The sequence below is a fragment of the Anopheles nili genome, chromosome 3, assembly GCF_943737925.1.
Source record: "Anopheles nili chromosome 3, idAnoNiliSN_F5_01, whole genome shotgun sequence".
In the NCBI taxonomy this organism is placed as follows: domain Eukaryota; kingdom Metazoa; phylum Arthropoda; class Insecta; order Diptera; family Culicidae; genus Anopheles; species Anopheles nili.
The window spans coordinates 16,555,066-16,581,879 of NC_071292.1; the positions used below are offsets into that span (position 1 = coordinate 16,555,066).

Sequence of the window (26,814 nt, forward strand, 5' to 3'; positions counted from 1 at the left end):
CGCACCGTGGATAACGGCAACGGGACGCCTAGTTCGGGGTACCTGTCCTAGCTCATTTGGAATGGCCCAAGCATGGAAGGGATGGAAAATTGCACCGACGAACGGTGGAAAGTTGAGCTGATTAATTAATCGTGATTAATGAAGATGAAAATTTTGCTTTAAGCTCTCGCACGCGAACAGCTCTTGCCGGTGGTGCCGGTTTGGGTGCGTGTCTCCGACGAGAATGCCACCGTCTCGGGTGCGCTGCGAGAAATCCAATTAAAAAGCAAAACACCGAGACGCCTGGTAAGTGGCCAGCTGTTTCAAGTTCTTTCTTGATCTTTTTCCTTCTCTCGCCATCTCTTGATCAACTCAGCGATGGATGGAATGTGGCGCCAGGAACGGAACTCCGATGGCCGTCCCCGGGGTTACCATTATTTTCAACAACTTGCTCGGCTTCGAGTTGGAGGTGTCGGATGCCCTGAGTGCCTTTTACGACATCCTTTGCCGGCTATTGATTCTCATCACATCATCAAGGCGGGCTTATTGAAAATCGTTAACGAGGAGGGACAAACTCGTGCCGGTGTTCACAAGAGATGTGTCGCACACGGCAATTACCAAGGCGCGTGAATGTGCCAGAAAGCTTTCTATGGTTTTAATTAAAACTCATAACTTTTACTTACGGTAAAATATTGTAGCATAGCAAGTGTTTCCTTCGTATCGAGTTGTATAGGAACGGTGGTACGGTGTTTTTCAGATCGAAATAAAGAAAATGTTTCAAAGAAATAGTTACATCACCCAGTTTTCTATTCTTTCGTCTCTCACACTATCGCTGTTTGCGTGGATCGATCTCCTAAAGATTCCATTCTGTGTTTCTGGCAGTACGGCGTACAGACGGTTCTAATCACTTTGTTTCTCATAGGTCAGGCTAGCACAACCATTAGATGCACCTCTCAGGAAGCTGTTGTTTGTTCTTCGGTACGAGCTGTTTTCCTCAAGCAACATGGTCCCCTCAGAAAACCCCAAAAAGGATTTTTAGGTGGGAAGGTTTTCCATATTGATTAAATATGCATTCCTGTCAATATGTTTGTGTTTGCACGTATGCTTAGTGTGCTTCTCATTCCAGCCATTCTCATCTGTGCCTGAAATGCGCTGCACCAACCTCAAGTAGAGAACAGGCACCTCTAAACGCCACCCTGCCTTGCTGGTGGTGGAAAATGGGTAGAATGTTTCCCAACTGTTCCTCCCAGCCCTGTGCGGCCTTGAAAGGGGATAAACTTTATCGTGCACGGTACGATGTACCTGTCTGTCCATGTCGGACTCGGTTCCCTCTTTCAGGTGCTCCATACGAGAGGAACTTTATTAGCAACACTCAAAACTCGAGCCTGGACGAGCCAGGATTTCGTGTGAACGACACGTGTACCATGTGGGTTGTGAGTTTGTGGATTTTATCCTTGGTTTCAGCCGGGTTCGATTGGAGCTTTCGGTGGGCACCGAGATGCTTCCTTTGCGGTCGTCAATGTACCAACCATCGCCTTTCATGCGATCGAAAATCGTTTACGGCTTTTGGTTTCGACGTTGAGTGTCAGCCGAACAAAGTAAAAACCTTCAACCACAAGAATTCTCCCAGTGTCTTTCTCTTGCGATTGCTTTCCAATGGTTCGGTGAAAGCAACTAACCACCCAGACACCGAACGCGTAAATTGGAGATATTTCAATTTGGATTCCGTTTCGATCGACGTCAGTCCTTACCGGTTCTTCGCGAACGAAACAAAGGATCCGCTACTTTTGTGCGCAATTGAAATCGAACGTTAGCTAATGCCTACCTTCAGAGCTGCAACTGTACCCCTAGAGGGAGCATGAGAAAATGTTTTCCATTTTCATCCTTACCCGAGTGAAAAAGGGGCCACATTTCGCATTCTCGCATCCTTTCGTGATACTCAGAGATGAACACTCTTGCGAGGGGTTGAAAACGCAACCGATAAATTGTCGAATGTATCCATCGAAGCGAACGGTGCCAGGGGGCGAAGGCTAGATTTACTGCACACCATTTCGGTCGGATGTCACTTCCGGTTGGTGCGGATCGACAGGACAAAGCGGGGCTCGAACCCAGGAATGGAGACAATTGCGGCCACGGTGTAATGAAGCACGTAAGCTATTTTTGTCGAAGGCAAATCTGCGTAGTGAGGTGAAACAGCTGAGATAATGACGGTAGCTTGTCGGGCATGAATTGCTAATGCCAAAACACGAAGCCCTTAATCTTGTCGGAATCTTTCCAAAAAAGAAAATGGCTCGATTTTCCATTCCGAAAAGTCTAGTAAAATTTAATGGTTTGTATTTTTGTATCCGTCACACGCTTGCTGTCGAGATTCGCTTGAAACGTACCCCACGAATATCGTCCTTAAACGAACGGATATCCCGACACACCATATGCGCTCACCCTAGAACGTTCGATGGAACCACTGAAACCGCCCACACATGGTGACACCAGCCTGTGCAGGGGAGTAGTCGAACACGCACGACCACTGGCAGAATGGGTGCATAAATTATGCCGAATTTATAGCTTCCGGCGGTTAACTGCCGATTCCGGTGGGAAGCTTACGAGTTTCACGTGCCCTGGGCGTGACGTGCACGAAAACTTTCGTCCGGTGAAAGGTCGGTTTGGCTAGATTTGATTAACAGGAGCTCCAATGCGTTTGTCATTTGATAGGACCACGACTACGTGCGTGCGGGATCCGTTCCAGACCGATTCCAGCCGGCAGGGGGAGAGTATTAATTTCAATTAGGGTTTAGCCGTTCGAGCACAAAAAGCTCCCCACCAAAGTACTGCCCGGCTGGCGTGTGACAATAAAATGTTTTATGAACAGTCCCGCAACCCAACCCGGAGGGCCGGATTTGGTCGGTTGCAGGATAAGTTGCGGGTAAATCCCTTTACCAACCCGCATGGTCGGACAGACTGCCGGTATCTTTGGAAGTGCCCTGTGGCAAGGGAAAAAACAAGGGAATATCATTTAATATTTATATCGGTCAGGCAGGGATGGTGTTTCGTTTGGAACGAGTAAAGGGTACGACGTCTCATAATAGACATTCCTTAAAGTTCTTCAAGCGTCATGGTATCCAAGAAAAGCGAAACTAAACAATAAAAAACGGAACCATGGAAAATGAGATTAAATTGTGAGCGTGTGTGTGGCTGTAAGGATCGGTGGAATTTTTTTGTTAAGCCAAACCAGAGCTGGAAAATTCCGGAATGCTTGAAAGCTCTAACGATAATCCTTACCATGGAAAAGGATATTCGACACCCGGGAGAGTGGTGGGCGAAATCTAACCCCAAGGGACGTTAGTGGGATAGAACCAGTTGGTTGGTACGAACAGAGCAAGACGGGCTGCTGATCGTTCAAAAGCTTAACACCCCACCCGTTAAAATGGGGAGCGTATTACGTCGTATCTCATTTCTGCACATTCCAGTGGAGTATTTTCGCTCCACCCCGGTACAATAACAGTGGAGGGTTTTTCGTTTGATCGTCGGACGTCATCATCATTATCGGGACCCTGCGTCGTGCTCCCTTTTAGCGCAACCGACCCGGACAGAAACATCGCACGTTGGCAGAATTTCTTAAGATATTTGTCCAATTTGGGGCTAGGGAGCAAAACCATATTCCCGAAAGTGCTTTCGTCAGCTATGCGTTTCACCGGTGCGTGACTTCGTCGGTAGCAGGCGGAGAAATCACAAACGGATATAATTTTCGCATCATCCAAAGCATGATTGAGAATCGACCGTCGGCACCAAAGTGTCCTGGGAGTTTGGTGAAATAAAGTGGAACGGGAGGCGAAAGGGATCGCTTCAAATAAGGGGCCGTCCGGGAGCCGTACCATTGGCCAGACGCGGGCGAGTGTAAGTTTTCCGGCGAACTGGTGGCTTCGATGGTCGATGATTTCAATCAATATCTTTTTCCCTTCACCTAATCTTTGGGCAATTGCTTTCGCCACGCCGTCAATAAGCTCCATAGGGTCGACTTGCTTCACTTTGGTTCGGTCAAAAGCATTCGCTTGGCATTTGTGAACGTCGAAAGCCTTGCCCTCGTCTGCTGCTATCGAATCCTCGTCCCCATGCGCCGGGTGGATAATAAAAGTAATAATAAATTTACTGCAGACGCTTTGCCCTCGATTCACTGATGCGGATCGTGTATCCGTTGAGTGGACGCCTTCCGGACGTTGCGTGGTTGTTTCGCTTTTGCCGTTTCATGGAAACACGCTTCCGTTTTCCGGGAACGCTTCTCTCCCCGGTCAAGAAATGTTTTTCCTGGAAGCAGGCGGATTCTTTTCAGCTACGCAAAATGGAAAACTACGACTGCGATTCGGTTCCGTACGATACGATACGCGTAATTTTTTCCCGATGCGTGAGCGTACTGTCGAAGAGATCTTGTTACGCGGAATTTATGCGATGTTTGGTGTGCCCTTTACGCTGACTAGTTTTGGAAGGGTGATGAACGTGAGGCCATTGAACCCTGTAGCCATTAAGCCGATTTACGGAAGCGGCAGTAGAAACAACACTTTCGCTCTTTCGGAGGATATTATGGGTCTCAATTTGTTGGTTTACACAAATTGACCAAAGAGCATAACAATGAGCTGAAGAACAATGATTCTTAGGAAAAGAATATGGAATCAATTTCAACGTCAGATAGCCCGGAAAAAAACGTATTCTGAGTGATTTGTCTAAAATTAATATAACAAAACAATTCATAAAACAATAAAGGCTTTTCAAATCAAATTTCGGATTTTCTAAACATTTCATTTCGTAGCCAAACTCATTAAAAAAAAATGAAACAAAAATTTATAAATCAGATTCTGAAGCAAACAAACACAAACCAGCAACATATTCTTACCATATCTCGATCGTTTTTATTTCCTCAAACTAACCTAACACATTGGTACGGGGTAAAAGTTCATGCTGTCAGTTGTATCGAAATCGGTCTGCTTTATTTTTGGGGTGCTTTTGCTTTTTCCCTTGTAAAACTCCTACAACAATAGACCCGACGTGCCCAGGTCACATCTGTCCTCTATATGGAAGGGTCTCTAGTGAAACATGGTGTAAAACATGTTGCAAGGGAGAGACAATGATATTCCCATGGAACCAAGGAGCTAGACTGTATGTTGTTGGAGTTAATATGTCTGGTAGTTGGTAGTTGTTATTTTATAGCTTAACGTCTTCGTACATTTAGTAGCATTTTTCGCGAATTTAAGGTTCAGTGTTCTGTTCTGATACATTTTGCTTTCTTATTATCCTATGTATAACTTTCAAAGCTTGTCGTCCTACTTTAACATAGCGTTCGTTTTGTGGCAAGCCGTCGTTTCGTTGGATATGAAGGGGATATGATTCTATCACACTGCGCCATTAGTAGTTGCGGGAATAGTGACATTGATGTGTTGCTACTCATGTGCTACGGTCTGTCCGGGAAAACACCTTATGGAGAAGATTCATTTCGAAGTCCGGAAGTCGTCCGAGTTTCGCTGACGCACACGGTTTGCCCAAACGGAACCCATCGTTGCTACCACGAACCATTCTGTGACGGTTGCAAACGTGATGTGAAGATGCTCATAATCCGATTACGCATCCTGCTGCTACTGTTTTTTTTTTTTGCTAGCACACAAACAAATTGAGCAGATGTCAAACAGGAAACGGAATTGGATGAGAAAATAAAACCTTCTTCTTGTTTCCCGCTTGCTCGGTAAGCTTGTTTCACGCACCATCGTCACCATGGCGACAGTCTGACAAGGCGCGTGACGATTCGAAAAAGCCACAACCACGCCGAAACACAGAAGGCGCTGGAAAATGTGTCGCGACGAGCAAAAAAGGTTCCAATATGCACAGGAAATAGATCAGGAAGCTGATGTGAGCTGGAAAAATCCGGCTACGTTTCCGATTTAACGCCAGAGTTTGTTCGCAAATCGGGAATACGATTTCATTTTTTTCCTCCAAAAACGTGTGTTTTTATGTGATAAAAATAGACCAAATTCCTCCCGGAAGCCGAGAGACGTTGGCAGGAAGCGTATGACTACAAGTGTGACACCGAAACGATATGACTTTCTTCCGCTTCCGGAATCACCGCGGGTGTCGTCAGAGTGAAGGTACGAAAAAGTCCATTCACTTCATCGTCTGACAACCTAGCTATGAATGTTCGTGGCTCGTTACAGTTCCTACCATTCTGCCGAGTCCCAGAGCTCCATCTTGGCCACCGAGGCTGAAAGTTAAATTATACATGCTCGGGCGGATGTGCATGTTTGATATGCCGGTGTGTCGTGGATATGTCTGGATGTATGTGTCTCTGTGCGTGTGCAGTTGATATGCCAGCCAGCAGGGTGTGCATTCCATTAATTCGTTTTATTGGAAAGTGTCCTTCGACGGGTGGATTCCTTTCACGGATGGGTGAGTGATTCGGCCGCGAAGGAAACCCTTGGAAGGAGAGAGCTATCCTCGTCCTTCCGTCATCCTTTCGACTCCGATTTTATGACAGTGACGACGCTAACGATGATGGTGATGGTGAAATTTGGCGTAGATTCCGATCCTCTGGGACTCCACACCTTCTCGATCGTGAAGCGTGGAGTCCATCCTGTCCAACGGGCACGCCTTAAACGGCACCGTACTTGCGTATCAGCATCGCCCACACCTCTGGGTAGCGCGTTTGCAGGAAGTTCGTCAGCTTCTGGGCGTTCTGGGCCTGCTGGGGAGAGCAGTTCCGGCAGTTACGCTGTATCACCTCCGGTAGAGCGGCTGCAATGGACGGAACAGAAGCAGAACATAAATACATTTGAAATGAAATGTGATGAACAGTGAATTATGTATGCATTAAAAAAAGAAAAATGAAACTTATCGCAGCACAGCAGAGCATGAACGAAAAATCTACCGGCGATGCTTGAAAAGTTACACAACATTTTACGAGGGTTTTCTCATGCACGTTGAAATTAGAACATAAATGTGGTACCATTCGATATCATGCCGCTATATTGGCATCCCTCCTCAAATGTTGAAACTCAAGAGCAGTGTAAATCAACAACAGCGCACGTTTATAAAAGCTTCCTCAGTTCCGCGCTCATATGGATTTAACGACGAGCTTCAATAAACATTTGCTCTCCCACGCACACGATGCAATGCACACACAAATGCTCACCCCCATACAGCCATTTACATGAGTCATCGAGCTAGCGCTGCTGAGAGAGGACTTCATGTCGAGAATCCTTAGGCGATTCACGTTGATGGCTTTTACTTCTAAACCATCGCTGTTACCTGCCACCTGGATTGGGGTCTTGTTCGGGGAAGTTGGGCTTTGCAACAGAGTTTGTTTAACAGCTAGTGCGAGTGCCTAGTTTATTCCCTACGCCGTGGTTTCAACAGCACGACCACCGTGCATGTTTGCCGAACTGGAAGGGATTAGAGGGATCCTGCTGGGGTTGGTTGACGCGCCGTTGCTTCCGCTAGCGACCGGCAAGATGAAAGGAATTCGTCCGGGCTTCATCATGCTGGCACTTTATCTTTTCATCCGTACTCTCACAATGATCTGTGATCGTTAATTTTAAGGAACAAGACGCCTATGCTATAAACAATAAGGCTAAAAGGAACTAAATTTGAAGATGAAACCGCTTGCTATACTGGATTCTTTTCAGTTTTTGGTTAACGTTATTTACTTGAAAACATTTGTACTACTTTATTCTTTATTGGAATGTATTTGGAAGATTATTTATCAGCACCAAATTTCCCTCGCTCTAAGAAGGATGGTTTACCCTCGCTCATTCACCCTGTTTGTCGATGTTGATGGGTTTTAACATTCTGCGGTATGTAAACTGGCTTTATTTGCCACGAACCGATGCAGTTGGTATTTCCCAGCATCGACCGCAAGTGTTAACGGCGGGAAATTTCGTACACAAACCCAACGAAACCGATCGCCGTCGAGTTCGGTGAAAGTGCGCTAATTAGCGGTTGGTTTACAGAATGAAATTTCAGTGTAATTGATTTGCATCCCTCGTCTGGTGGTCCAACACGCCGGTGGTGGTTAAATGGCTTACGTCGACCACGAGTAAAGCTAATCAACTTCAGGATACAGCCGAGCGTTGGAGATTTATTACCAGCTGGGGTATGAATTGGATGGGTGGTTTGAGAGACCAGCGAAATCACTTCATTATTTTATCGACAAGGCGCAACCATCATTACTATGTTTGCCGATATGGATATTATTAGCTAGATTATTATGATTTATTAGCGTTGTAGTTCAAAATATGATAACAAAACCTTATCCTTCTTACTACTGAATAGGACTCTTTTATTACCCCATATCGTCACCAAATGTGCAAGAACTGAAAGGCTTGAAGAAATTGAAATCAACTACGGTTTTTTTTTTGATACATTGTTCCGTAAATGGAGCACCCTAGGCGACAAATTGTTCAATCCGATCCGTGTTACTCGAATGCTACGGTGAAGGAACCATAAAAAAAACATGTTCGTTCTCGCTCCCGTCCTCGTTAGTGATCATCCAATTACATCAGATTACGAATCGGAACCCTAATCCGAGGCGAGAGAAATCAAACGCTCCTGTAAGAACGTGCACACGACCGTACACTATTTCTACCCCGATGGGGAATCGAATCAGGGCACGAAAAGTACGGAGCAAATCCGCACGGAATGGAAATAAAGCTCCGACCGACTTGAGGCTGTGGGTCATCCAAAAGGAGGCAGAAACACGCCGCCGTGGGCGCAGCAAAACTCCGAACAAGCTTACTGAACGTTGCAGCGTCTCGGATGTAGACACAAGAAAATGGCAAGAATATCCATCCGGCGGATTTGTTCGATTTTCCTACGAACGCGCCCACTCGGGAACGTCACGATATGGGGTGTTTTTTTTCTAGCTATGCTGGAATAAATAATGATATGCCTCAACGTCTGATTGGCATGCCGTTGGGAGTGGTCGCCTCGATCGATTCCGTCGCCCGGCATAGCGCTACTACTGCGCTGCCATCAGCTATTACCATCATGACCGATCGTTGGAAGGTGTCCTGATGGTGCGTCCTGGATGAGTGTGTCATGGTTGCTGACACGAAACTCACGAAGCGGTTCGTCGACATGATTTCTGCTCACAACGAACCACGGTTCGGGCGACAGAGTTATTTGTCGTGCGGATTTGCTGGTGGACTGCAATGAGTCTCGTAAACCCGAGGGACGACATCATTGCGCCAGCGTGTTTGGATAGGAATTTGTTTATCTATCGAGCGCAACGATTACTTGACAGCTATCAATGACAGTTGTTTATCAAATGGCCATGTGTTTCTACGTCCTGGAAGTCCTGAAACTGCCTGTATTGCGTACCTGCGGGTCATTATATTTTCCAGTTGACCTCAGGCACGCAGGCTCAGCTCGAATGAAAATCAAACCCACCTTCTTGCAGAACACTAATGCAACGCAAAGACGCATGCATACATTTCCTAGCGAGACCGTCGCTGATGCGGCGTGCCACAACGATAAAGGAAAGCCTGAGTATCGAAGCGTGGTGAATGCCATAAGCAAATTGTGTTAACTGCCACACCACAATGAAGTGCAAATGGAGTGCAAATGGGTGGCATTGTGGGCTTGCATACCCACTCTAAACGCCTGTCACGTTAGAGATTGTGCTGTATGCACTCTCCTCTCTCAGATGACGAAATGCCGAGAAGACAAACGGCACTGAAGCCCAGGATTCCTCACATGGGACGATGCACAGCGAAAATTGAATCTTAGCAAATCCCGGTTCCCTCTGTGGAGTGTATTCCCAGACGACGAATACACCAGTCGGTGTCCTTGTCACTGTGGGTTGGATTGGCGTAAAAGCATCCCGGAACGATGTTTGCCTTTCGGAGAACACAGGACGATGGCACCGGATGATGAAGTAGGAACTTTGTGTGTCTTAAATGCACGCCACCAGACGATGATGATGTTGTCGGGGTTCCAGATGGCACGAGACGATGATAGGCTGTCATGCACTTCATTAGATGCTGCTCATGAACCGTCTTAACACAAATGGCAACCATGCGGCGTCAATGGGGAAGATGAAGGAAATGTGATTATTTCATCCAAAGTGCTCCAATATTGCCCGCGGCAGTTGTTTAACAATTTGTGTAATTAAACTAGAAGAAACACCCTCTTTTTTATCTACTTCCTGAATGAGTTTCTTCCCCGTGGTTCTTTGGTAACACTAATTTGATTTACAGTTCCTCCTAATGGAAGTCGTTCATCCATTCACCGCTGACAGATTGATTTACCATCAGTTACCGATAGTACTCGAATGTATCAACATCTTCTTAATTGGTTCTTAATCGCTCGATACTTGAGGAAGTGTTCCGCCTAATTGCCGCTTCGAAAAGAGTTCGGCCGGATCGGATGCGAAACACGATCATTTCCCCGTCACCATTTGCCCGTCGAAAGAGCGCGCTCGAGTGCCATTGCAGAGGCACCGATCCTTATCCGTTCGGGTTCCGTGTAACCGGTAGCAGCTGTCAGCGGCCTTTTGATATTCGATAGCACGGCCGCTGAGAAACACACCATTGGGCCACCCCACTTTCCGGGTGTCGGTTTGATTGAAGATTGAATTATTTTTCAATTAAAAACTTGCTCCTGTAACCTGGACCTGTTCGGATTCGTTTAGGGTTTTTCTCCTCGTTCGATGGAGGCGCCGGCCGGCCTTTTGACCGGACAAACGACCTAACGAGCCATGAAAACTTGTGGTCAATCCCGCAGAACCTCGGAGCCTAGAATGAGCTTCCCGATGACGCTTCATTGACTTTCCAACTTTCTCGTGCCATTCGTTTTTCGCTGGTCTCTTGCTGCTCCTGTGTTCCCGTGTTGGAGTAAACCCGTATCACCAGTTCGTTTGTCTGTGGCCGGGCTCTTTACTCGCAGCGAGTTTCGTAATTGTTTACGTTAGCAGTTTGCGAGTTTAGCCGGTGGGAGCATTCCCCAAATAGCCACTGAAAAACGCGTGTGAACGTGAAACCATCCGCAACGGAGCGTAACACCATGGTGACCTTCATTTTCGCTGTCATTCTCCATTTTGTTTGTGCCGCTCCCGTCGTATTCCGCAGGGTTGGAAAAGTCACGGGAGCAGAAAAACAGCACGATAAATGGAGCTAATTTTTCTTCCCAGGCGGCAAATTGAATTGCAATTCCTCCGCGGGGTCCGTACGGTACGGTGGCTAGAAGGATGACCTGGAAGGTGGGGCTCGGAAATGAACGTAAATGGAGTCGTGATGAATGCTATTGACAACGCACGATGACAGCGGAAAACGGAACGAGGTTTTGGGTTAAATATCTTGAGAGGATTGGGCACCACGTGACGGGAAAAGGTCGCAAGCCACCCAGTGATGGTTGACGGTGGGAGAAATATTGCAGGAGTTCAAGGATTTTCCAGGTACGAAAGTCAAGCCACCATTTTGTCCCGAACTGCTCAACCCGACGTTCGGCTTATGGGAACGAGCATGAATAGGGTATTATTCATCAAAGGATCCCGGAGCTATTTGACTCGACAAATCAAGACGTCGGTTCTTTTGCTGGCGTCAGCGTTCGTCTTGTTAAGTTCAAGGAATGAATTCCAGGTTTCAAATTCCGGAACGAGAAAAGGGTGCTGGAAAAGGCTTGCATAAAGCTGCATCAGCTGCTTTTTTCAGCCACCACCGAGTTCAGGAGTCGTTGTTGTCCGTTACGTTTTAAAGTAAAAACGTCCCTGAGCTCACGGGAAAATGACGTCCAAACCAGTGAATAGAGTAATGCATTCATCACCTTTTTTACCGATTCCAGTTTCGAGAGATCCTTTTTGCGAAAACGCAGCATCTTTAGCGAAAAACGAGATACGGAGAAAATAAAACCTGCATCCATTTCAGAGAAGAGATTTCCGAATATTCCTCTTATAACACTCTCGCCAATCCGAATGTGCCGAGACAAAAGGAAGAATCTGAAATTTGTCATGCAAAATGTGTTCTGTCAGTTTTTGGGCTCTTGTCGCCGAGTTCAGGTGTACGGCACGCGATACCACCAAGATGGATTTTGTAATTCAGTTTATCAACTTTGCTTCAAGCGATTTCCATTGCGGCGTTTCGGCACCCAGTGCTACGTTGGGGAAAAGTGCATTCGACATCTTCCATCTCCAAGGACGAAGCGACGGGTTTTCTGGGAAGCTCGCCAAGAGCGCGACGAACGAAAGTTAGGGCAAAAGTTTCCCATGCACTCGATCATCAAGCTACCAGCCGTGCATAAAGCTCACCCCAGTCTTATCGAATCAATGTAATTACAAAGTCGTTCTGGCGCGTTTGGAGCTATAATTAAAATTTGAACTTTCCATTCATGCTGCCGAGAAGGATCTTTGGTCGGGTACGGTGACGAGTTTGTCATCGGCAGCAATGGCTCAAGACGCCTTGGTTCACTCGAGCTGCAGCATCAACAGCCACTCACTTTCTCTCTGTCAATGCAGCCGTCTGCGTCCTTAATGGTGTTGAATGTTGGAAAAATCTAATTATACACTCCACGGAAGCAAGTGCAGCGAGTCGGACCACTTTACTAGATGGCACTCCCGTAGCGTCTGTCCTGTCCCGATGCGTGCCTCGGTCGTCCTGTACGCGGTCATTATTGAGGCGGGCTGGGTTTTTCCGGCACGGAATGGAGGATAGAACTCCTGCTCGAACCGTGCGCGCGTGGCAGCAAGGATGCGGCAATTAATGTTGGGAAAATCTTTTCTCTTCTCTTGTCGTTTAAATGGGGGCCTAATTACGGCAGAATGCTGCTTCTATGGTACCGTTCGAGTTGGTTCTGTTTGTGCCATGGGCGCTTTGGAGTGGCCGACTTCACCGTGTGCCTGGCGCCTTGCGAATCCAAATGGCGGCGTGTAATTTATCTCAATTAAAGAAGCCCAACTGATGAAGGGCGGTTGGAGCATCGGTGAATAAAAGGAGCCATATTTTTGCCGTTCCACGCAGCACGCAAAAAAGGGCCATCTGCCGAGGATGAGAGGCATAAAGACGCGCTTGCGAAACCGGCCGAGGGCAACGCTGCAAAGTGGCGCAGTTGTTAGTAGGTTTTAATAATTCAGATTAAATATCTCCTTCCGGTTTTTCTGTTCCGGGGTTGACGATGCTAATTTGCAAGCAAAATGGGCATGTTTTGCATTGCAATTGAACATTAACTAGCTTGTAGTTGTGTTTTCGTGTTTTGTAGCGACGGCAGGTTATCGATTCTTCTTTCACTATCATCTGCTGCTTTAATGATGAATTTAAACCTCGAAAACGTGCTAGAAAGAATGGGGGTGTGTCGGGCTCATCATCAAAATCATCCATCAAAAAGTCAGAAAAAGCTTCCCAATAAACGGAACTCGTTTATGATAAACATCACACTTGAGTGTCGCTTTGCCGCCAAGCCTTATCGTAAATAAGTCACTGCTGGTTCCCATTAAGGGCAAGTGAAAATACCCGGTCCCAAAAATCTCTTGCCTCGGGTTGAGAAAGTTAATCCAATTCCGTGGGGTCCATTCCACTTCAACGGCGTGGTTTTTTTTTCTTCTGCCCTTTTTCATTCCCATCCCAGCCTGGTGTCGAGAGCACTGTCGCGTAGGAACACCGAAACCGGCCGTTATCGAAGACGTCCGGGCGTTGCTCTTTTATGATGGCCTCTTTCTTCCGTATTTCAATCACCCGACGCCTGGGTGATTTTCCGATCGGGTTTCCACAACCTTTTCGGGGTTGTGCCGTGCCAGCTGAAGCACAGGACGGGACAGAGAAACGCAAAAAAAAAACGCGCTCCTTTTCCTGCATGCGAACGAAGCATTTCCAATTATGGAACCATTTTTTACCGCACCCATAAAGGTCGATTATCAGGTGGGAGCCCTTTTTTGCCGTTTCGTTCGCTGACTTGTGGAGAACACGAAATCCCACCGGTACGAGGAGAGTTGATTGACGGAGGAGCGCAAAAAGAAGAAAATCAAATTCCACCCACCACCCACTGGCTTGAGGTGGAGGTCAACCGAGGCATAACGTCTGATGGCTGATGGCGCCATCGTTGTGCTGCACTTGCTCCACCCAACACCGGGCGAAAGTAACACGCCCGAATGTGTAACACAATTTTCAAACCATGATTAACTTTTCCCGTCCTGCGTACGATGGTGGTTGTGAAAAAAGGACAACCCACCAGCCGGACGGGAACGGGTGTAGAAAATCCGGCCGGAAACGTGCCAGCACTCAGGGTGCCGCACACAGCGCACGGAAGGAAAATTAAGCATTCATCGTGATCGATATGCGGCACCGGCGTGTAATCTAAACTTCGCGGGCATCCGTGCCAGGACGCGGGCCCCGTGTGCCATTGATCCGTGAAATTAAGAATCAAATTTTCGACAATGAATAAATTTCGGGGATCCATCCGCGCCGGATCAAGTGTTGAGGTGAGCTTTTTTACTCCCAACGCGGCACCAGCGGATGTGTATGTTGAAAGCAGCGCTTAAATAAAACGAACGCCAAAAACGTGACTCCGGTCAGGGCACGTGCTGGAGGAGGCCACGTTTGGGTGAGAGACATGGTTCCTTCTAACGCATCGGGAACCAAGTGCCGTGTTGGCTTAACCCAGTACTTGCGATGGTAAGTTTTACATCGTTCGCAGCATGGCGTGAATCATGTTCGAGTTCCTCCCATCAGCACTCGAGCTAAGGTATGGCTGCGTGAAGATAAACTTTCCAGCTTCATGTTTCGAATCATACGCGATGTTGCCGCCGGCGGTTGATGGCTGATGGTGCTTTCGTTTTTCTCCTGTCCCTAACGGCACAAAAGGATAGCAAACATTCATTTCATTCTCGGTGGTGAATGTGCACCCCCAACCTTCTGTGATTAATTTATCTCAAGCCAGCCCGCTTTGAGTGGTAAAAATCGATTCAATCGTGATGCATGATATGTTAATCAGTTTGGCGCAAAGTTTTATGCGCCATTCCACCACCCTCGTGAATGTGCAACTTTTAGACTGAACCGTCTGGCAAAGAGTCGTTTTGTCGAAACTTTGAGAGCAATTTTCATCGTAAAGGACGTTTTTCTCAATCGCTGCTGAAAAAAGGAGCCGATAGGTTTGGGATTGAATTTGGTTTAGACTTTTAATCCGGCCAGACGTCCGGTGGAAGGTTTCATTTCCCGTGCGGAGCCACGAGTTCACGTTTATTCCGGCTTAAAGCAGTAGATTTTTCGAACGGGTTCGTTCAAGCAAGGTGCTGTGCTTTAGCGACATACAAAGCTCCCTCTTTGTCACTACTTTTTTCTATCACTTGTCTTATCTAACCGCCAGTGAATGGTACCGCTGCTCTGGCCTCTCTTGGTGTGCGGAGAATTTATCACGACACCCAGTCATGACCCTTGCGAGAAGCAGCACATTTCCCGGTGCCGGAAAAGCGCCTGAGTTGCTTTGTTTGTTTGCAAAATTTATTATCCACAAACACGAAACTTTTACCATCCGGTGGATTTGGACGGATGTTTCGGTACGTATGTGCTGTTGTTGCTCAGTTGTTTCGTTGTTCTATCACACAGTTCCGGTTTGTTTTAGTCACGAATGCACCCAGCTTGCATGCACTGTGAGGGAAAACGTATTTAGTGCTTTTTGTAACTAGCTCGAAAAGCTCGACTGACGTGTGATGTAAACCGACGCTAATGAACTGAATTCGGTGTCTCCTGATGAGAGTTTAATTCAATCCCGTACATTGGCTCTAGGTATACCTTTAGTGAGCTTAATTTAATTACAGTGATACCGTCTCGTTGCTACCTGCAGGACCAACGTAACGCTTGAACCTAGCTCAATTTCAGCACTGTTACAGCGTCGTTGGCACAAGCGATACAGAAAGGAAACCTTCCTCAAACGGACAAGACCATCGAGTGGATGTGTTAGAAACAATGAAAACCCTCCTCATTTGGAAGCGGATTTTCCGTAGAGTAAATTTCGCTTCATGCCACGGAACCATTAGTCTCTCGCCCGCAGCCAAAGCGGAAAGCGTTGCACCCTGTTTTTTCTCATCTACAGCCAAATTGGCATTTTATTAGCAGCTGGCCAGCCGAGCAGCTGAATGCACATTCTTCGAGTGGCTTACGGGAACGGGCTCCGGAATGTGGCGCAATATAGTCGAACAAATGAGCTTCTCCTCTAGGGACCATCCGGGACGTGTGCCCTTTCGTAGGAGCTGGTAAAATCGATTTGGTACACATTCTGGCATTCCAAAAATGTTCCCACACAATTGAATTCCAACGCCACGGTTAATGAGGTGGCTTACTACGATCGTAAAGACCTGCAATCCTTACATATTTTTATCCACTACGAATAATCGAACGTAGAGGAAGATGAGAAGATTCGTCGATTGAATGAAAAATCTACTAAAATAACTCTTTTTCTCTTTGGCCCCTAACGATCGCTGTCTAATAGTTGTCATCAAACAGCGATTGCTCTCCAGCCGTTGCCGATGGCACTCGAAGCCACGTCAGCGGCAAGGACGAACGCCATCAATCAGGACGAACACTGTCGGCATGGAAAAGGTGATAAAATTTCATTACGCGCCACGATTCATTTCCACCCGGCCAAGCTTCCTCGGACGATTGATTTGCTTTTCATTGCTTCATTGACGGCCGGAGCTGTGGGAACAAAAAAAAAGCATCCATTCTTCGTCTTCTCAAAGTGGAGGTCTCTACTCCAGAGGTTCAATTTTTCTTCGCACTCATTTCGCTTTTCCTTCTGTTTTTATTCTCTTCATCCACCTCACAGCCTTATGCCATGCGATCTCGAACACCACCATACGTCAACGATAAGATTTAACGACGTTGAATAATTTATGAAGGATCGAATGGTTCGCGGCAGGAGCTCGGTAGCAGCGCAGACACGGAAGCGGATACCGCATTGGCCAAAATGCCACTAACTTTGCAACTTTGCATGATGGGTGGAATTTTTCGGTCCCACTGACCCATTGCTTGGGCAAAGCGGCCGAACAAATGTGAGTGAAAGAGACGCGCACAACCGAGGAATGCAAACATCTGCAGGTCCTGCTGGCTGGTCGGTAGGAAAGGTCGACTCCATAATATCCTTCGGCTGGTCGGCGAGCCGGGAAATGTGGGAAAAAAAAGAATGAATGGCATCTGAGTGCCTGGTGTGTCTGGTCGTGGTGGAGCGTTTGGTCGATTTTTTTATGCCTATCCACCCAAGCCTAGTCATGTTCCGGAATTTTGACGTTGTTCTTTTTGCCTACGGCCAAAGCGAAAGGGGTTTTTTTTCGCACGCTTGGTTCGGCGAAGAATTTCCCGGAAACCTCCCGAGAGATAAGCCACGTTTGTGGAGCGGCGCTTGCTGGTGTGCCATATCGCTGCTGGAAGGAAGTAGTTTGCAAACGGAAGGATACGTGTTTCCTCTGGTTCGTGTTCGCAACAGTGACGCAACGGACCCACACAGAGGGAGCTCGATTGGACGAACGCAAAAAGAGAGAGAAAGCTGACAAGGTTCGCACGTCTTCCAGGACGTCACCGGAAAGAAAATGGAAATAAAAAACACCTCCGAAAACTCCGATCGATCGACGGCGCCTATTCAAGGTGTTGAACACATTTTAAAGAACATGGGAATCCTTTGGTGCTACATCCTACGGAACGCGTCATAGCGAGCTTTAAAGCAATTCCATGAATCCTCAAACTGGGTCGTTCCCATCTGTGACTGCGAGAGCTGCACGAAGAGTGATAACATGCGCAGCGGATTAAGCAGGATTTAGAGTGCACCATTTGTCGTGCCACCGTCCAACATCATTAGCAGCCAGTTTCATCGCAATCCACTGCACCGGCACTGGGTTGCTTCACAAAACGAGATAATCTTACCCGGGAGTACTTTCGGAAGGCGCGAGAGTCGAAAAAGCGGCCGAAACACGCTGCTGTCGTTCGCTGACAGACGACTGGCAATGTTTACTTTCGCTGATAACGGCCACCGTATCTGATGATAAATTCATGAATAATTCATTTCGTTGCTTTGTCAGCTGGCCAGCGGAAGCGCACGATGCCGAAATTGATAGGCCTTAAAGCATCGAGGCGCAGATTTCAGCTACATAAATCTGGATAAAAGAACGCATCCACGCTTTAACGTTCCGGGCGATCTATATTTACGACGCAGCGTAAAGCTTCTCTAACCGTAGAGCAAATGCTTCGAGGTCCTTTCGAAGGGACGTATTGGATTGAAATGGTAATCTGCTCCCGTCTCTTTCTGCATGATAAGGACCGTGTGAGGTCTGCTTATTGTTTTTCTACTCGATTTCAATTACACTCCGTCCAAACAATGGCTCTGTTTGCCTTCAACTCCGCAACACTCCATAGCCCTTCTAAGGATGCCTGATTCTGATTGGATAGTCTTTTGCTTTGCTCCGGGTGGCGTGCTTTGCTTGTCCTAAAGAACCACCAAAGGGAATAAGCGTGCAGCCAAAGTTCCTACTCCCCAATGGCGATAGCGCAACATTTGTCCCTCCTCATGCCACGAGCTAGGGTAAGAAAATATGCTGCTAGCTGGAGATTGAATCTGTCCGGTTTTGTATTTCTTGTACGGTTGCGGACGGTTCTTGTGTTTTTTTTTTATTTGGCCACTGCAAGCTCGAAAGTTTCTCTCTATTCAACTCAGATTGCACGTTGTCGTTAGCAGGGGGTCGCTCGGTTGCTCCCATGAGGATCCTTTTCGGAGATAAATCCTTCTAACAGTGACGTTTCTTTCCCCTGCTTGGACTCTGCAGAACTTCAATGAGGTTCTGTGGAAGATAAGCATGTTGTTTCTTGCCTGGAAATGTAGTTTTAATATCCTATAAGAAAACGTGGAGGATAGAACGCCCAGCAAAAAGAAAGTTCTACATAGTTTCAAAACCACAAATTAAGTCCGGGCTTGCGTTCTCCGAAGCAACACAAATTAGTTGGGCATTGTTTTCCGCTATAAATCCGTGAAATCTTTTTTTAATCAATTTACCATTAAAACGAAATTTACTGAAAACTAAGCACCCTACTCAGGCGGAACTGTAAGAGCTTCACCGTCGAGTGGCGTTGCTTTTTTGGGATTGTTCCCGTTCGGAATTTCTCCCCTTTCAGTGTACAAACTTCACGGAACATGAGGCGTGTGCCGTAGACAAGGGATTTGCAGGAAAGCGGCAAAAGTTTAATTAACTTTTGGTTGTGTGTTTCCACATTCAAGGCTGTTGCATCATGCGAGTAGTCGACTATGGCTGGCTGTGACACATTCCGGGAAAAATTTAAATAGCAATGTACAGTTGAAAAAGACCTTTACTATGTATGTGAGAAAGGGGGTTTGAAATTTCGTAAACATATTGAAGTAAATTTATTATTTAACAGTTTGTGTTGTATCACAATCTTTTATTATAATTACTTATCACGGGTCAACAAAGCTAGTCTGTCTCAATATTCCTCGGTCAAACAAAAGGGATTCGACCATAAAGCCTATAAGTACGATATAGCCCACGGTGCCGGGTGGTTTCGAATCGGATTACTCGCTCACCAGCGTAATGATCCCGAAAGTGTTGCCCCACGCATCGTGCCAGTTGACCCACGCGATAAGCGGATTAAAGTTTGGGTTTAGTTTGCGCCCCAAAAAAAAAGGACGCTCTATTACTCGCGGAAGCGCCCCGAAAGTCCTGCCGATAGCCTACATAATATACCTTGCAAACGGCCGCCTGCAACAGCTGCAATGATACTAAAATGGGGGCGGCTCGCTTTTATGACGGGAAATAAATCTTTTAGTAGAGCTTTCCAAATTACATTATCCAGTGGGTTTGGTGCGATTTACGGGGCCTCTTTTAACGAGCGCTCGCTCGTAAAAACTCATCAATGCCGGCGGTTTATGCACTGGTGCGCATTCGAATGTGATTGACTTTTGATTTCCTAGATTTGCTCGGGGAAGAAGCTCGGAAGTTGCGGCAACAAAATTGATGACTGCGGGACGAGACTGAGCTTGAAATTGGTTAATAATTTGACGCTTTCCACCTCCGCGCGCTCAGTGCCGTGACCAGAAACAAAAAGGTACTCAGAATGAAACATATGTAGATACCCCCGGAAAAGCGGTTTTCCGGTCCACCATAAAAAGCGCCTTTCATCGAAAGGTGCAAACGCCCACAATAAATACCGAATGGATGGTAGGCAGGATAGACCCACGCTGGTACGGTACTCTGGAAACATTCACGATTTCGAATCCGTTCGACAGCAGCATGTTAATCCGAGCGAAATGTATGTGGAAGCAAAGCACGCAAGAACGAATCCCCACGCAATCGAGGGCTCTAGTTTAAATTCTAGCTTTCGGTTCTTTGGAATCCTTCTCGGATAAGCGCCACATCCGAAGGGAAAATGGTGGGATAAGCGGCCTAAAAAGCGGGGGCAAAAAACACGCGCACACAGATTTCGGAATTAGACTGTGAGAGTAGAATTTTTCCCGGAAAAGCGAATGTTCATGGGGAGGTTTTACGATGCCTGCTCGCGTTTCCGTGCTCTGGCCACATCAGAACGAGGTGCCGAGGGCGCTGATGATGTAACAAACGATGTAACGATTCGGGATTATGGCTTAACACAATGGCGCGTACGTACTCGGTGCTATTTGTAAGATTTTATGCTCAAATATCCGTTTTTAGCGCATTTCGCCTGACTCACGGAAGAGCTCGTAGAACCTCCATTTGGTGCATGTTATCCATTAACATGTGTTTAAGGGAGACCGCTGACGTTTCCATTGCTTGATCTCGAACCACTCATAGGCCAACCCAAATGGCCGATTGCGGTTGGACATGATTTAATTATCATCTGTGATGAGGGTCGTACATTGTTGTTGACACATCCGAACATTCGCGGGTACAATGAATTATGTTTGAACACGCCACCGCCGCCGGCCGGAAATTGGATTCGAATGTCAACCGATATTATGGATACCGATTTCCACGCTTTTCCAGGAGAAAAATGAGCCTCATGCTAAAGGGATTCACTGGAAATGGCCACGGATCGACAAAGGGATTACGGGCAACGGATGGAACTGTCCATTAACGTGCCATTTTGATCGAATGGTTCGGTTGGTTTTAGCATTCGACAGATGAATGATGATGGAATCAAGGAATCATGGCTTTGATATTTGCTCTAGTGACCACAAAATGCAATCCCTATTTTATTTGACATTCAGCATCAATTTATTCCAGCTAATGCTGACTGAGTGAGTTAAATTGCTATCAACCGTTCATACTCTGCGCGGCTAATATGCGTTTGTGGTATTACTTTATAATCCAAATAAAACGAAATCAATTTCATTTCGTTTGCATATTACATAGTGGGATCGGCCATTGATCAGCTTTCCCAACATCCCACATAGCGATGGAGTTTATTCAAATTTTCTAACAATCCGTTCACCGTACGAGCAGAAATAAAACCCCCGTTCTAACGAGTCAGTCGCAGCTGGGGCACCATCGTTTATCTTTCGGGCGCTGGTTGGGTTTTACGTTCTCTGTTTTATGGCACTGCAAACAATCTGCTCGGTGAAAGCAGCTTTAACCAGTTCCCAGTCAATTCGACGCCATTCAAAACCCAACTCAAGCCGACGGGCGGAGTATTCAATTTCCCGTAAATACTTGCCTCAACTCGGCACCGGACACGAACGTACCGCCACCCGGTCGGATAGGGTTGGTTTTGAATCCAGTTGGTGCTGGTGCGCGTAAAATAGGTGAAAATTCGTGTCCTGCTGCTCGCTTCCTCGCAGGTTCCTTTCAAACGCCCAGCAAGCAACCCGGTGCCCGAGCCGGCGATCCTTGGCGAGGAAAAGTTGCTTTTCCTCAAGCATTTCCTTGGCTTAGCCGGCATTCATTTCCGGCATGCAGGCGGAGAATTTCATACCGGTTGAGTATTTTCTCATATTCCCAACCAGTTCTCGTCTCGGTGGATTTTTCTTCCCATGCCAAGAAGCTGTGCTTTCCGTTCGGCCATTCTAAGGACGGGTCGCCTTGGATGGGTTTTCTTGCTTCCACTCAAGCCAACACTTCCGAGCGCTGGTAAGTGTGCTTTGGAAAACGGGGTTTTCAGTGATTTTCCACACTCCGTACCACGTTGTAACGTTTGTGAATTGGAATAACTAGCCCTAATTGCTGGAAGGTTTTGCTGGCGTTTTGCTCTCTCCACTTCGAGCTGCTGTAAAAAGTCCTTAACGGCTTTAACAGTCCTTACGCCATATGCCTTTCTCGGTGTTAACAAACAAACCTGGTTCACCGGCTTCTAACCGTAAATGCTACAGGTAGTACCCAAGTGCAGCCGAGTGACGCTCAACAGGCTTCTTTGCAGATTTATCATGCACAGACATCATTTGCGTCCAACTTCACCGAAGCATCTGTCGGACATAAAAGCCGCTTCAGCCAGCCCTGATCCGATCTTGGCAAGCTGTTTGTTATTTTCCATTGTAGTCTTCTTTTAATATCGCTATGAGAGACTGCTTCAGGGACCGATGAAACAAAAATCGGTCCAAAGCAGCAAGGAAAGAAAGGCTAACGCATCGCTGCCTACCTTCCACCAAAGGAAGAAGGCTGACCCTTTGCCGGATATCACTTGAAGATTGCTTTTAACGCCGCACCAAAACAGAAGGAAAAATATCGGTGAAATAATAATGCCTCTTGGAGGTTCGCTAAAAAGTAAAACAAAAATGGTTTCAATAATACCCGCCAAGAGTGAGAACAAGATATAGATTGCTGTCACCAAAACGAAGCAGTCACGATTCTATCTCATCCTCGAATGCAGCATTGTTTCACGCCGCATGCAACCCCATCTAAACGATGGGGCAAATAGCATGAGAATGGGATTAAAAAAACTGATCCGCCTCCGTGTGGAAATCGCTTTTTATGGAGCTTTTTTTTTAATCCTTTTCCTCTTCTCTTACGAACCGCTTGCCAGACGAACCGATGCCGGTCATAAGCCGTTTAAACGAGAGCTTGCTTTGAACGAGTACGGTCACGTTCGTTAGGAGGGAAGTGTTTTAATTTGGCCTTTGTTAGCTCAACTCATTATAAGGGCTAGGGGGAAAATATTCAATACTTGTTGGGCGTGTTATGGTGCACCGAAGCAGTCGAGCAACAACCTAAGCAACTTTAAAATGTCAAAAGTGCGCAGCGAACGTTCAAGTTTGTGTTGACCAAAAAAAGGCGCATAATTGAAAGTTTTTTTGTCTTTTACTTTTTTCCATCGACATGACGGGCAACGACATTTTCTCTCTTTTCGTTCATTAAAATGTTCAAGTTATGCTATTGTTTCCCAGAACCGTTGCCACGAGTTGAACCAAGGTTGAAAACATCGATTCTAAAAACCAGCCCGAACCGTCTGCTAGCGAACTAACGCGAACTAAGTAAACTCGTTTAAATTCATAATGGAGGCGCCCAGTACTTCACCACCGTTGAGAGGACGATCGTTTTTACCCGACGTCAAAGGGGGAAGCTTTCAGGTCCCTTGGCGTCGCATTTTTCGGAAAATCGGTCACACTTTTTTTCCACATTTCGATAGGTGCTTTTTCTCTATTTCACCAACCCGGAACGGAACGGAACGGAAGCGAAAAACAATTCAAACATAATCCAACATAATCTCTTCCTATTTCACTTCATTATGAGACCCGTTAATGAATTTCCTGCGAACGGTGTTTTCTTTGTTTTCGCTTGTTTTCGTTCCGGCTCGCGACCCGCTGGTTCCGGAGTTGTGTGCGCTTTTTTCGGCCCGCCGTTGCGTCTAATAGCACTCGTGCTGGGAATTTGCTTGACCTGCCAGGCGGAGTGGTTTTTGCTCTCATCTCGCCCATAAACATCAAGGGATTTCAGATGCCAACCGTGGCAAATTGTGTCATCTCGGCGCGCCAGACCGCGACTGTGAAGTGAGCAGGAAAAATAATCAATGGTTCCGCGTCCGGTCACCGAGACAATGGACGATGCTTTAATGTCCTTGCAGACGCTCGAGGCAAGGACGGTTGAATTGGGGAGAGTGTTAAAAGGAAAATCTCACCGGAGTTGATGACAGCCTAAGGAAGCGGCGAAAATCCGGCCTGAATGTTAGACGACCAAGGCTTTCTCGGCAGTCTCCTGACAGATTTCCTTTTAACGATCAAGTGTGCCATGACAGGCATTAGATTGCTGTCGACATGCTGCCCGCGGAATCATTATCGAGCAAATCCAGCGGAAAAGTGGCCGCATAAAGTAGGCTCTGTTTGTTTGTAGTGCTGTTGCGCTGAGTAAGTGGGATTTTTATTTGATAATTTTTATTATTCAATTCTAGTTGATGAGCTAGCGGATTAAATGCACGTGAAAGGACACAACAATTATGTCAGCATTTTTTGGAGCATCGAAATTAATTTAATGATCATTTTAATATTTTTTTTTAATTAAATAATTCCCTACTAATGGACCGTAGAAATAAGCAACCTATCCGGAAAAGGTTTACGGTCGGATATAAATTATGAATATTTTACTAACCCTAACGTCATTGGGCCACTGCACGGTGTAATAAAACGATAGCCGGAAATGAGCTCCCCAATGTCGCTTATTGTTACTTAATGGCCACAGCATTTGTAACGCAATGGAGACCTCCCCAAAAATAGAAATCCTCCCGTGAAACCCATCGGAATACAAAATGCGCCCACCAAACGAGGTCAACTCTACTGCACTCGCATCAAAGCATGTAAATTCATGTAACAACCCACCATTAGCCCACCTCGGGCGGTAAACTTAACTCCCATTGCAATACGAACCTTTCAACTGCCGACCGAGCTGATCGCACGGACTCTTCTCCAGGACGCACATGATCTGTCGGCTAACAATCACCTGATTGTTGAGCAACCGGTTAATATTCTGGCTGTCGTTTGCCGCGACCGGTTGCGGACAGACGATCAGCATTGCCATCAGCACAATTACCGCCGCTGATAGCATAAATAGATTCGGTAATGCTTTTGAACTCATTTCTGTGCTGCCTCCGGCCTGTCTGTGGAGTTATGTTCCCTTTTGTGTCGGTATCCCTTTCGTCAGGCGTTTTTCCGCCGTTCCTCCGGCTTTTGCTGCTAACTAAACCAACTCACTCAAACACACACACACACACACACTCTCGAAAACACACACACAATTCTGGGAAAGAAATGGACACAGTAGGCCGTTCGTTAAGCTGCAGCTACGCGTACACTGGCTCTTTTATCTCTCGTATCAAGGGCTCGGTGCGTTAATGTAGTAAATTAATGGTTATTGCGTTTGCTGCAATCCGAAACCCACGTGGAACGCGAATTTCCTGGCTACTGACACAATCGAACGGATCAAACAGACGAACACTCAGTTGTGCCGGCTTCCTGTTGCCGGTTAATCAGTCTCACGATAACACTTTGCTGCGTGGCGCGAATCGAAACGGAGACACCGCAGGAGATTACGCACGTGATATGAAGATGATGTGCTTCCGGGTACGCCTCAAAACGCAGTTCGGAATCGGGGTACGTTCTCTCGCAATTTGCGTCAATTTACGGCAGTTGGTTTTTTTTTACGGCGCCTGCACTGGGGCTGTGACACGGACACGGATAGGATGAAATCCCGCCAACGACTGAATTTATGTTGCGATTGGAAGGGCTGTTTTTATTGTGGACTCCTTGGAGCAAGTGGAGAGTGCGTGTAGAGAGAGCCAACAATGTAACGAGAGAGAGCGCATTTGGAGCTCTTCCGGTGTTGGTTTTGATGTCCTTTCGCACTCTCTCTCTCTCTCTCTCTCTCTCTCGCATCTGTGGGAAACATGTGGGAACGAAGCAGTTCTTTTTGGTCTGTTTCAAAGCATAGAGCACAATGGGGGAAAATTATGGCGTGGACAGTTTTCTTTACAACATAAGCAGAGATATAATCATCGCTACACGCATTTTAGAAAAGGGAAACAAGCAGAGTAGTGCTTTTAAAAGCGATTTGGTTGCTTGGATGGTTGCATTTCATTGACGCTAGCGACGTTTATGCTGCTGTATTATTTTAGTAATGGCAATCAAAAGCTTAAGGTGCTTTAAATATTGAGTAGAAAATATAGCCAATGTACAGCAGCATTATTAATTAAATGATTAAGCATTATTAATTAAGTTGCTGTATTATTTTGTAATGGCAATCAAAAGCCCGCGGTCCTCCAAATATTGACTAGAAAATATAGCCAATGTACAGCAGCATTATTAATTAAATGAATTTTTGACTGTTTCCTGTAGCATTTTAAATAGAACTAAAATATCGGTGAATGGACTAAGATTATCAATTTTGACTGAAGAATACTACGATTTATTTGGACTAAACGTTACCTTATTATTAATTTGAATTCAGTGAATGATACATCATCCTTCTCACCATGAGAAATTGGTTAAAGCTCACAGCAGTTTGCATTATTTCCGTTTTTTATTTACTACAATTGATTTTATGTCTGATAAATACATAAATAAATAAGCGAGACTACTTTACTTAATTTAAAAACAACGGTACTCGTCATTTTCCGTTTCAAAATCTATCATTTAATACGGATTTCGATTATACTTAATTTTAACTACAACCGTGTTCTACAATCCGTCAGCACGTGATTTAACAATTTTTTAAAATATACCGTATTAGTGAAAACGTTGGCTAGATTTTTCAAATTGTTGTGTAGTATTCACATGGATAAACCACTCTGCAAGCTCGTAGATTCGCAAAGAACATGCTCAAAACAAGCGAAAACACAACAGCGTGCAAATCGGAGAATTTAAAAATAATCCAGAATCGGCGCTTTTTGAACGATCAAAACAGCGAAAATTTTTCGCAAAAGTAACAGG

The 26,814-nt window shown here is 46.2% G+C and overlaps 1 protein-coding gene across 1 annotated transcript; it reads right to left on the bottom strand.

Moving 5' to 3' along the window:
- Window positions 1–4,876: 4,876 nt before the first annotated feature.
- LOC128726941 (putative odorant-binding protein A10) lies at window positions 4,877–24,964 on the bottom strand. Its single transcript, XM_053820790.1, has 2 exons — window positions 24,757–24,964; window positions 4,877–6,747 (listed from the first exon to the last, which is right to left on the bottom strand). Exons 1-2 carry the CDS (start codon window positions 24,962–24,964, stop codon window positions 6,605–6,607), a joined length of 351 nt encoding a protein of 116 aa, XP_053676765.1. The 3' UTR covers window positions 4,877–6,604.
- Window positions 24,965–26,814: the final 1,850 nt, after the last annotated feature.

Coding starts and splice junctions, on each gene's coding strand:
- LOC128726941 (XM_053820790.1), bottom strand. CDS start 24,964: ATGAGTTCAAAAGCATTACCGAATCTATTTATGCTATCAGCGGCGGTA. Junction 6,748..24,756: donor GCTCGGTCGGCAGTTGAAAG/GTTCGTATTGCA, acceptor CGTCCATTGCAG/CCGCTCTACCGGAGGTGATA.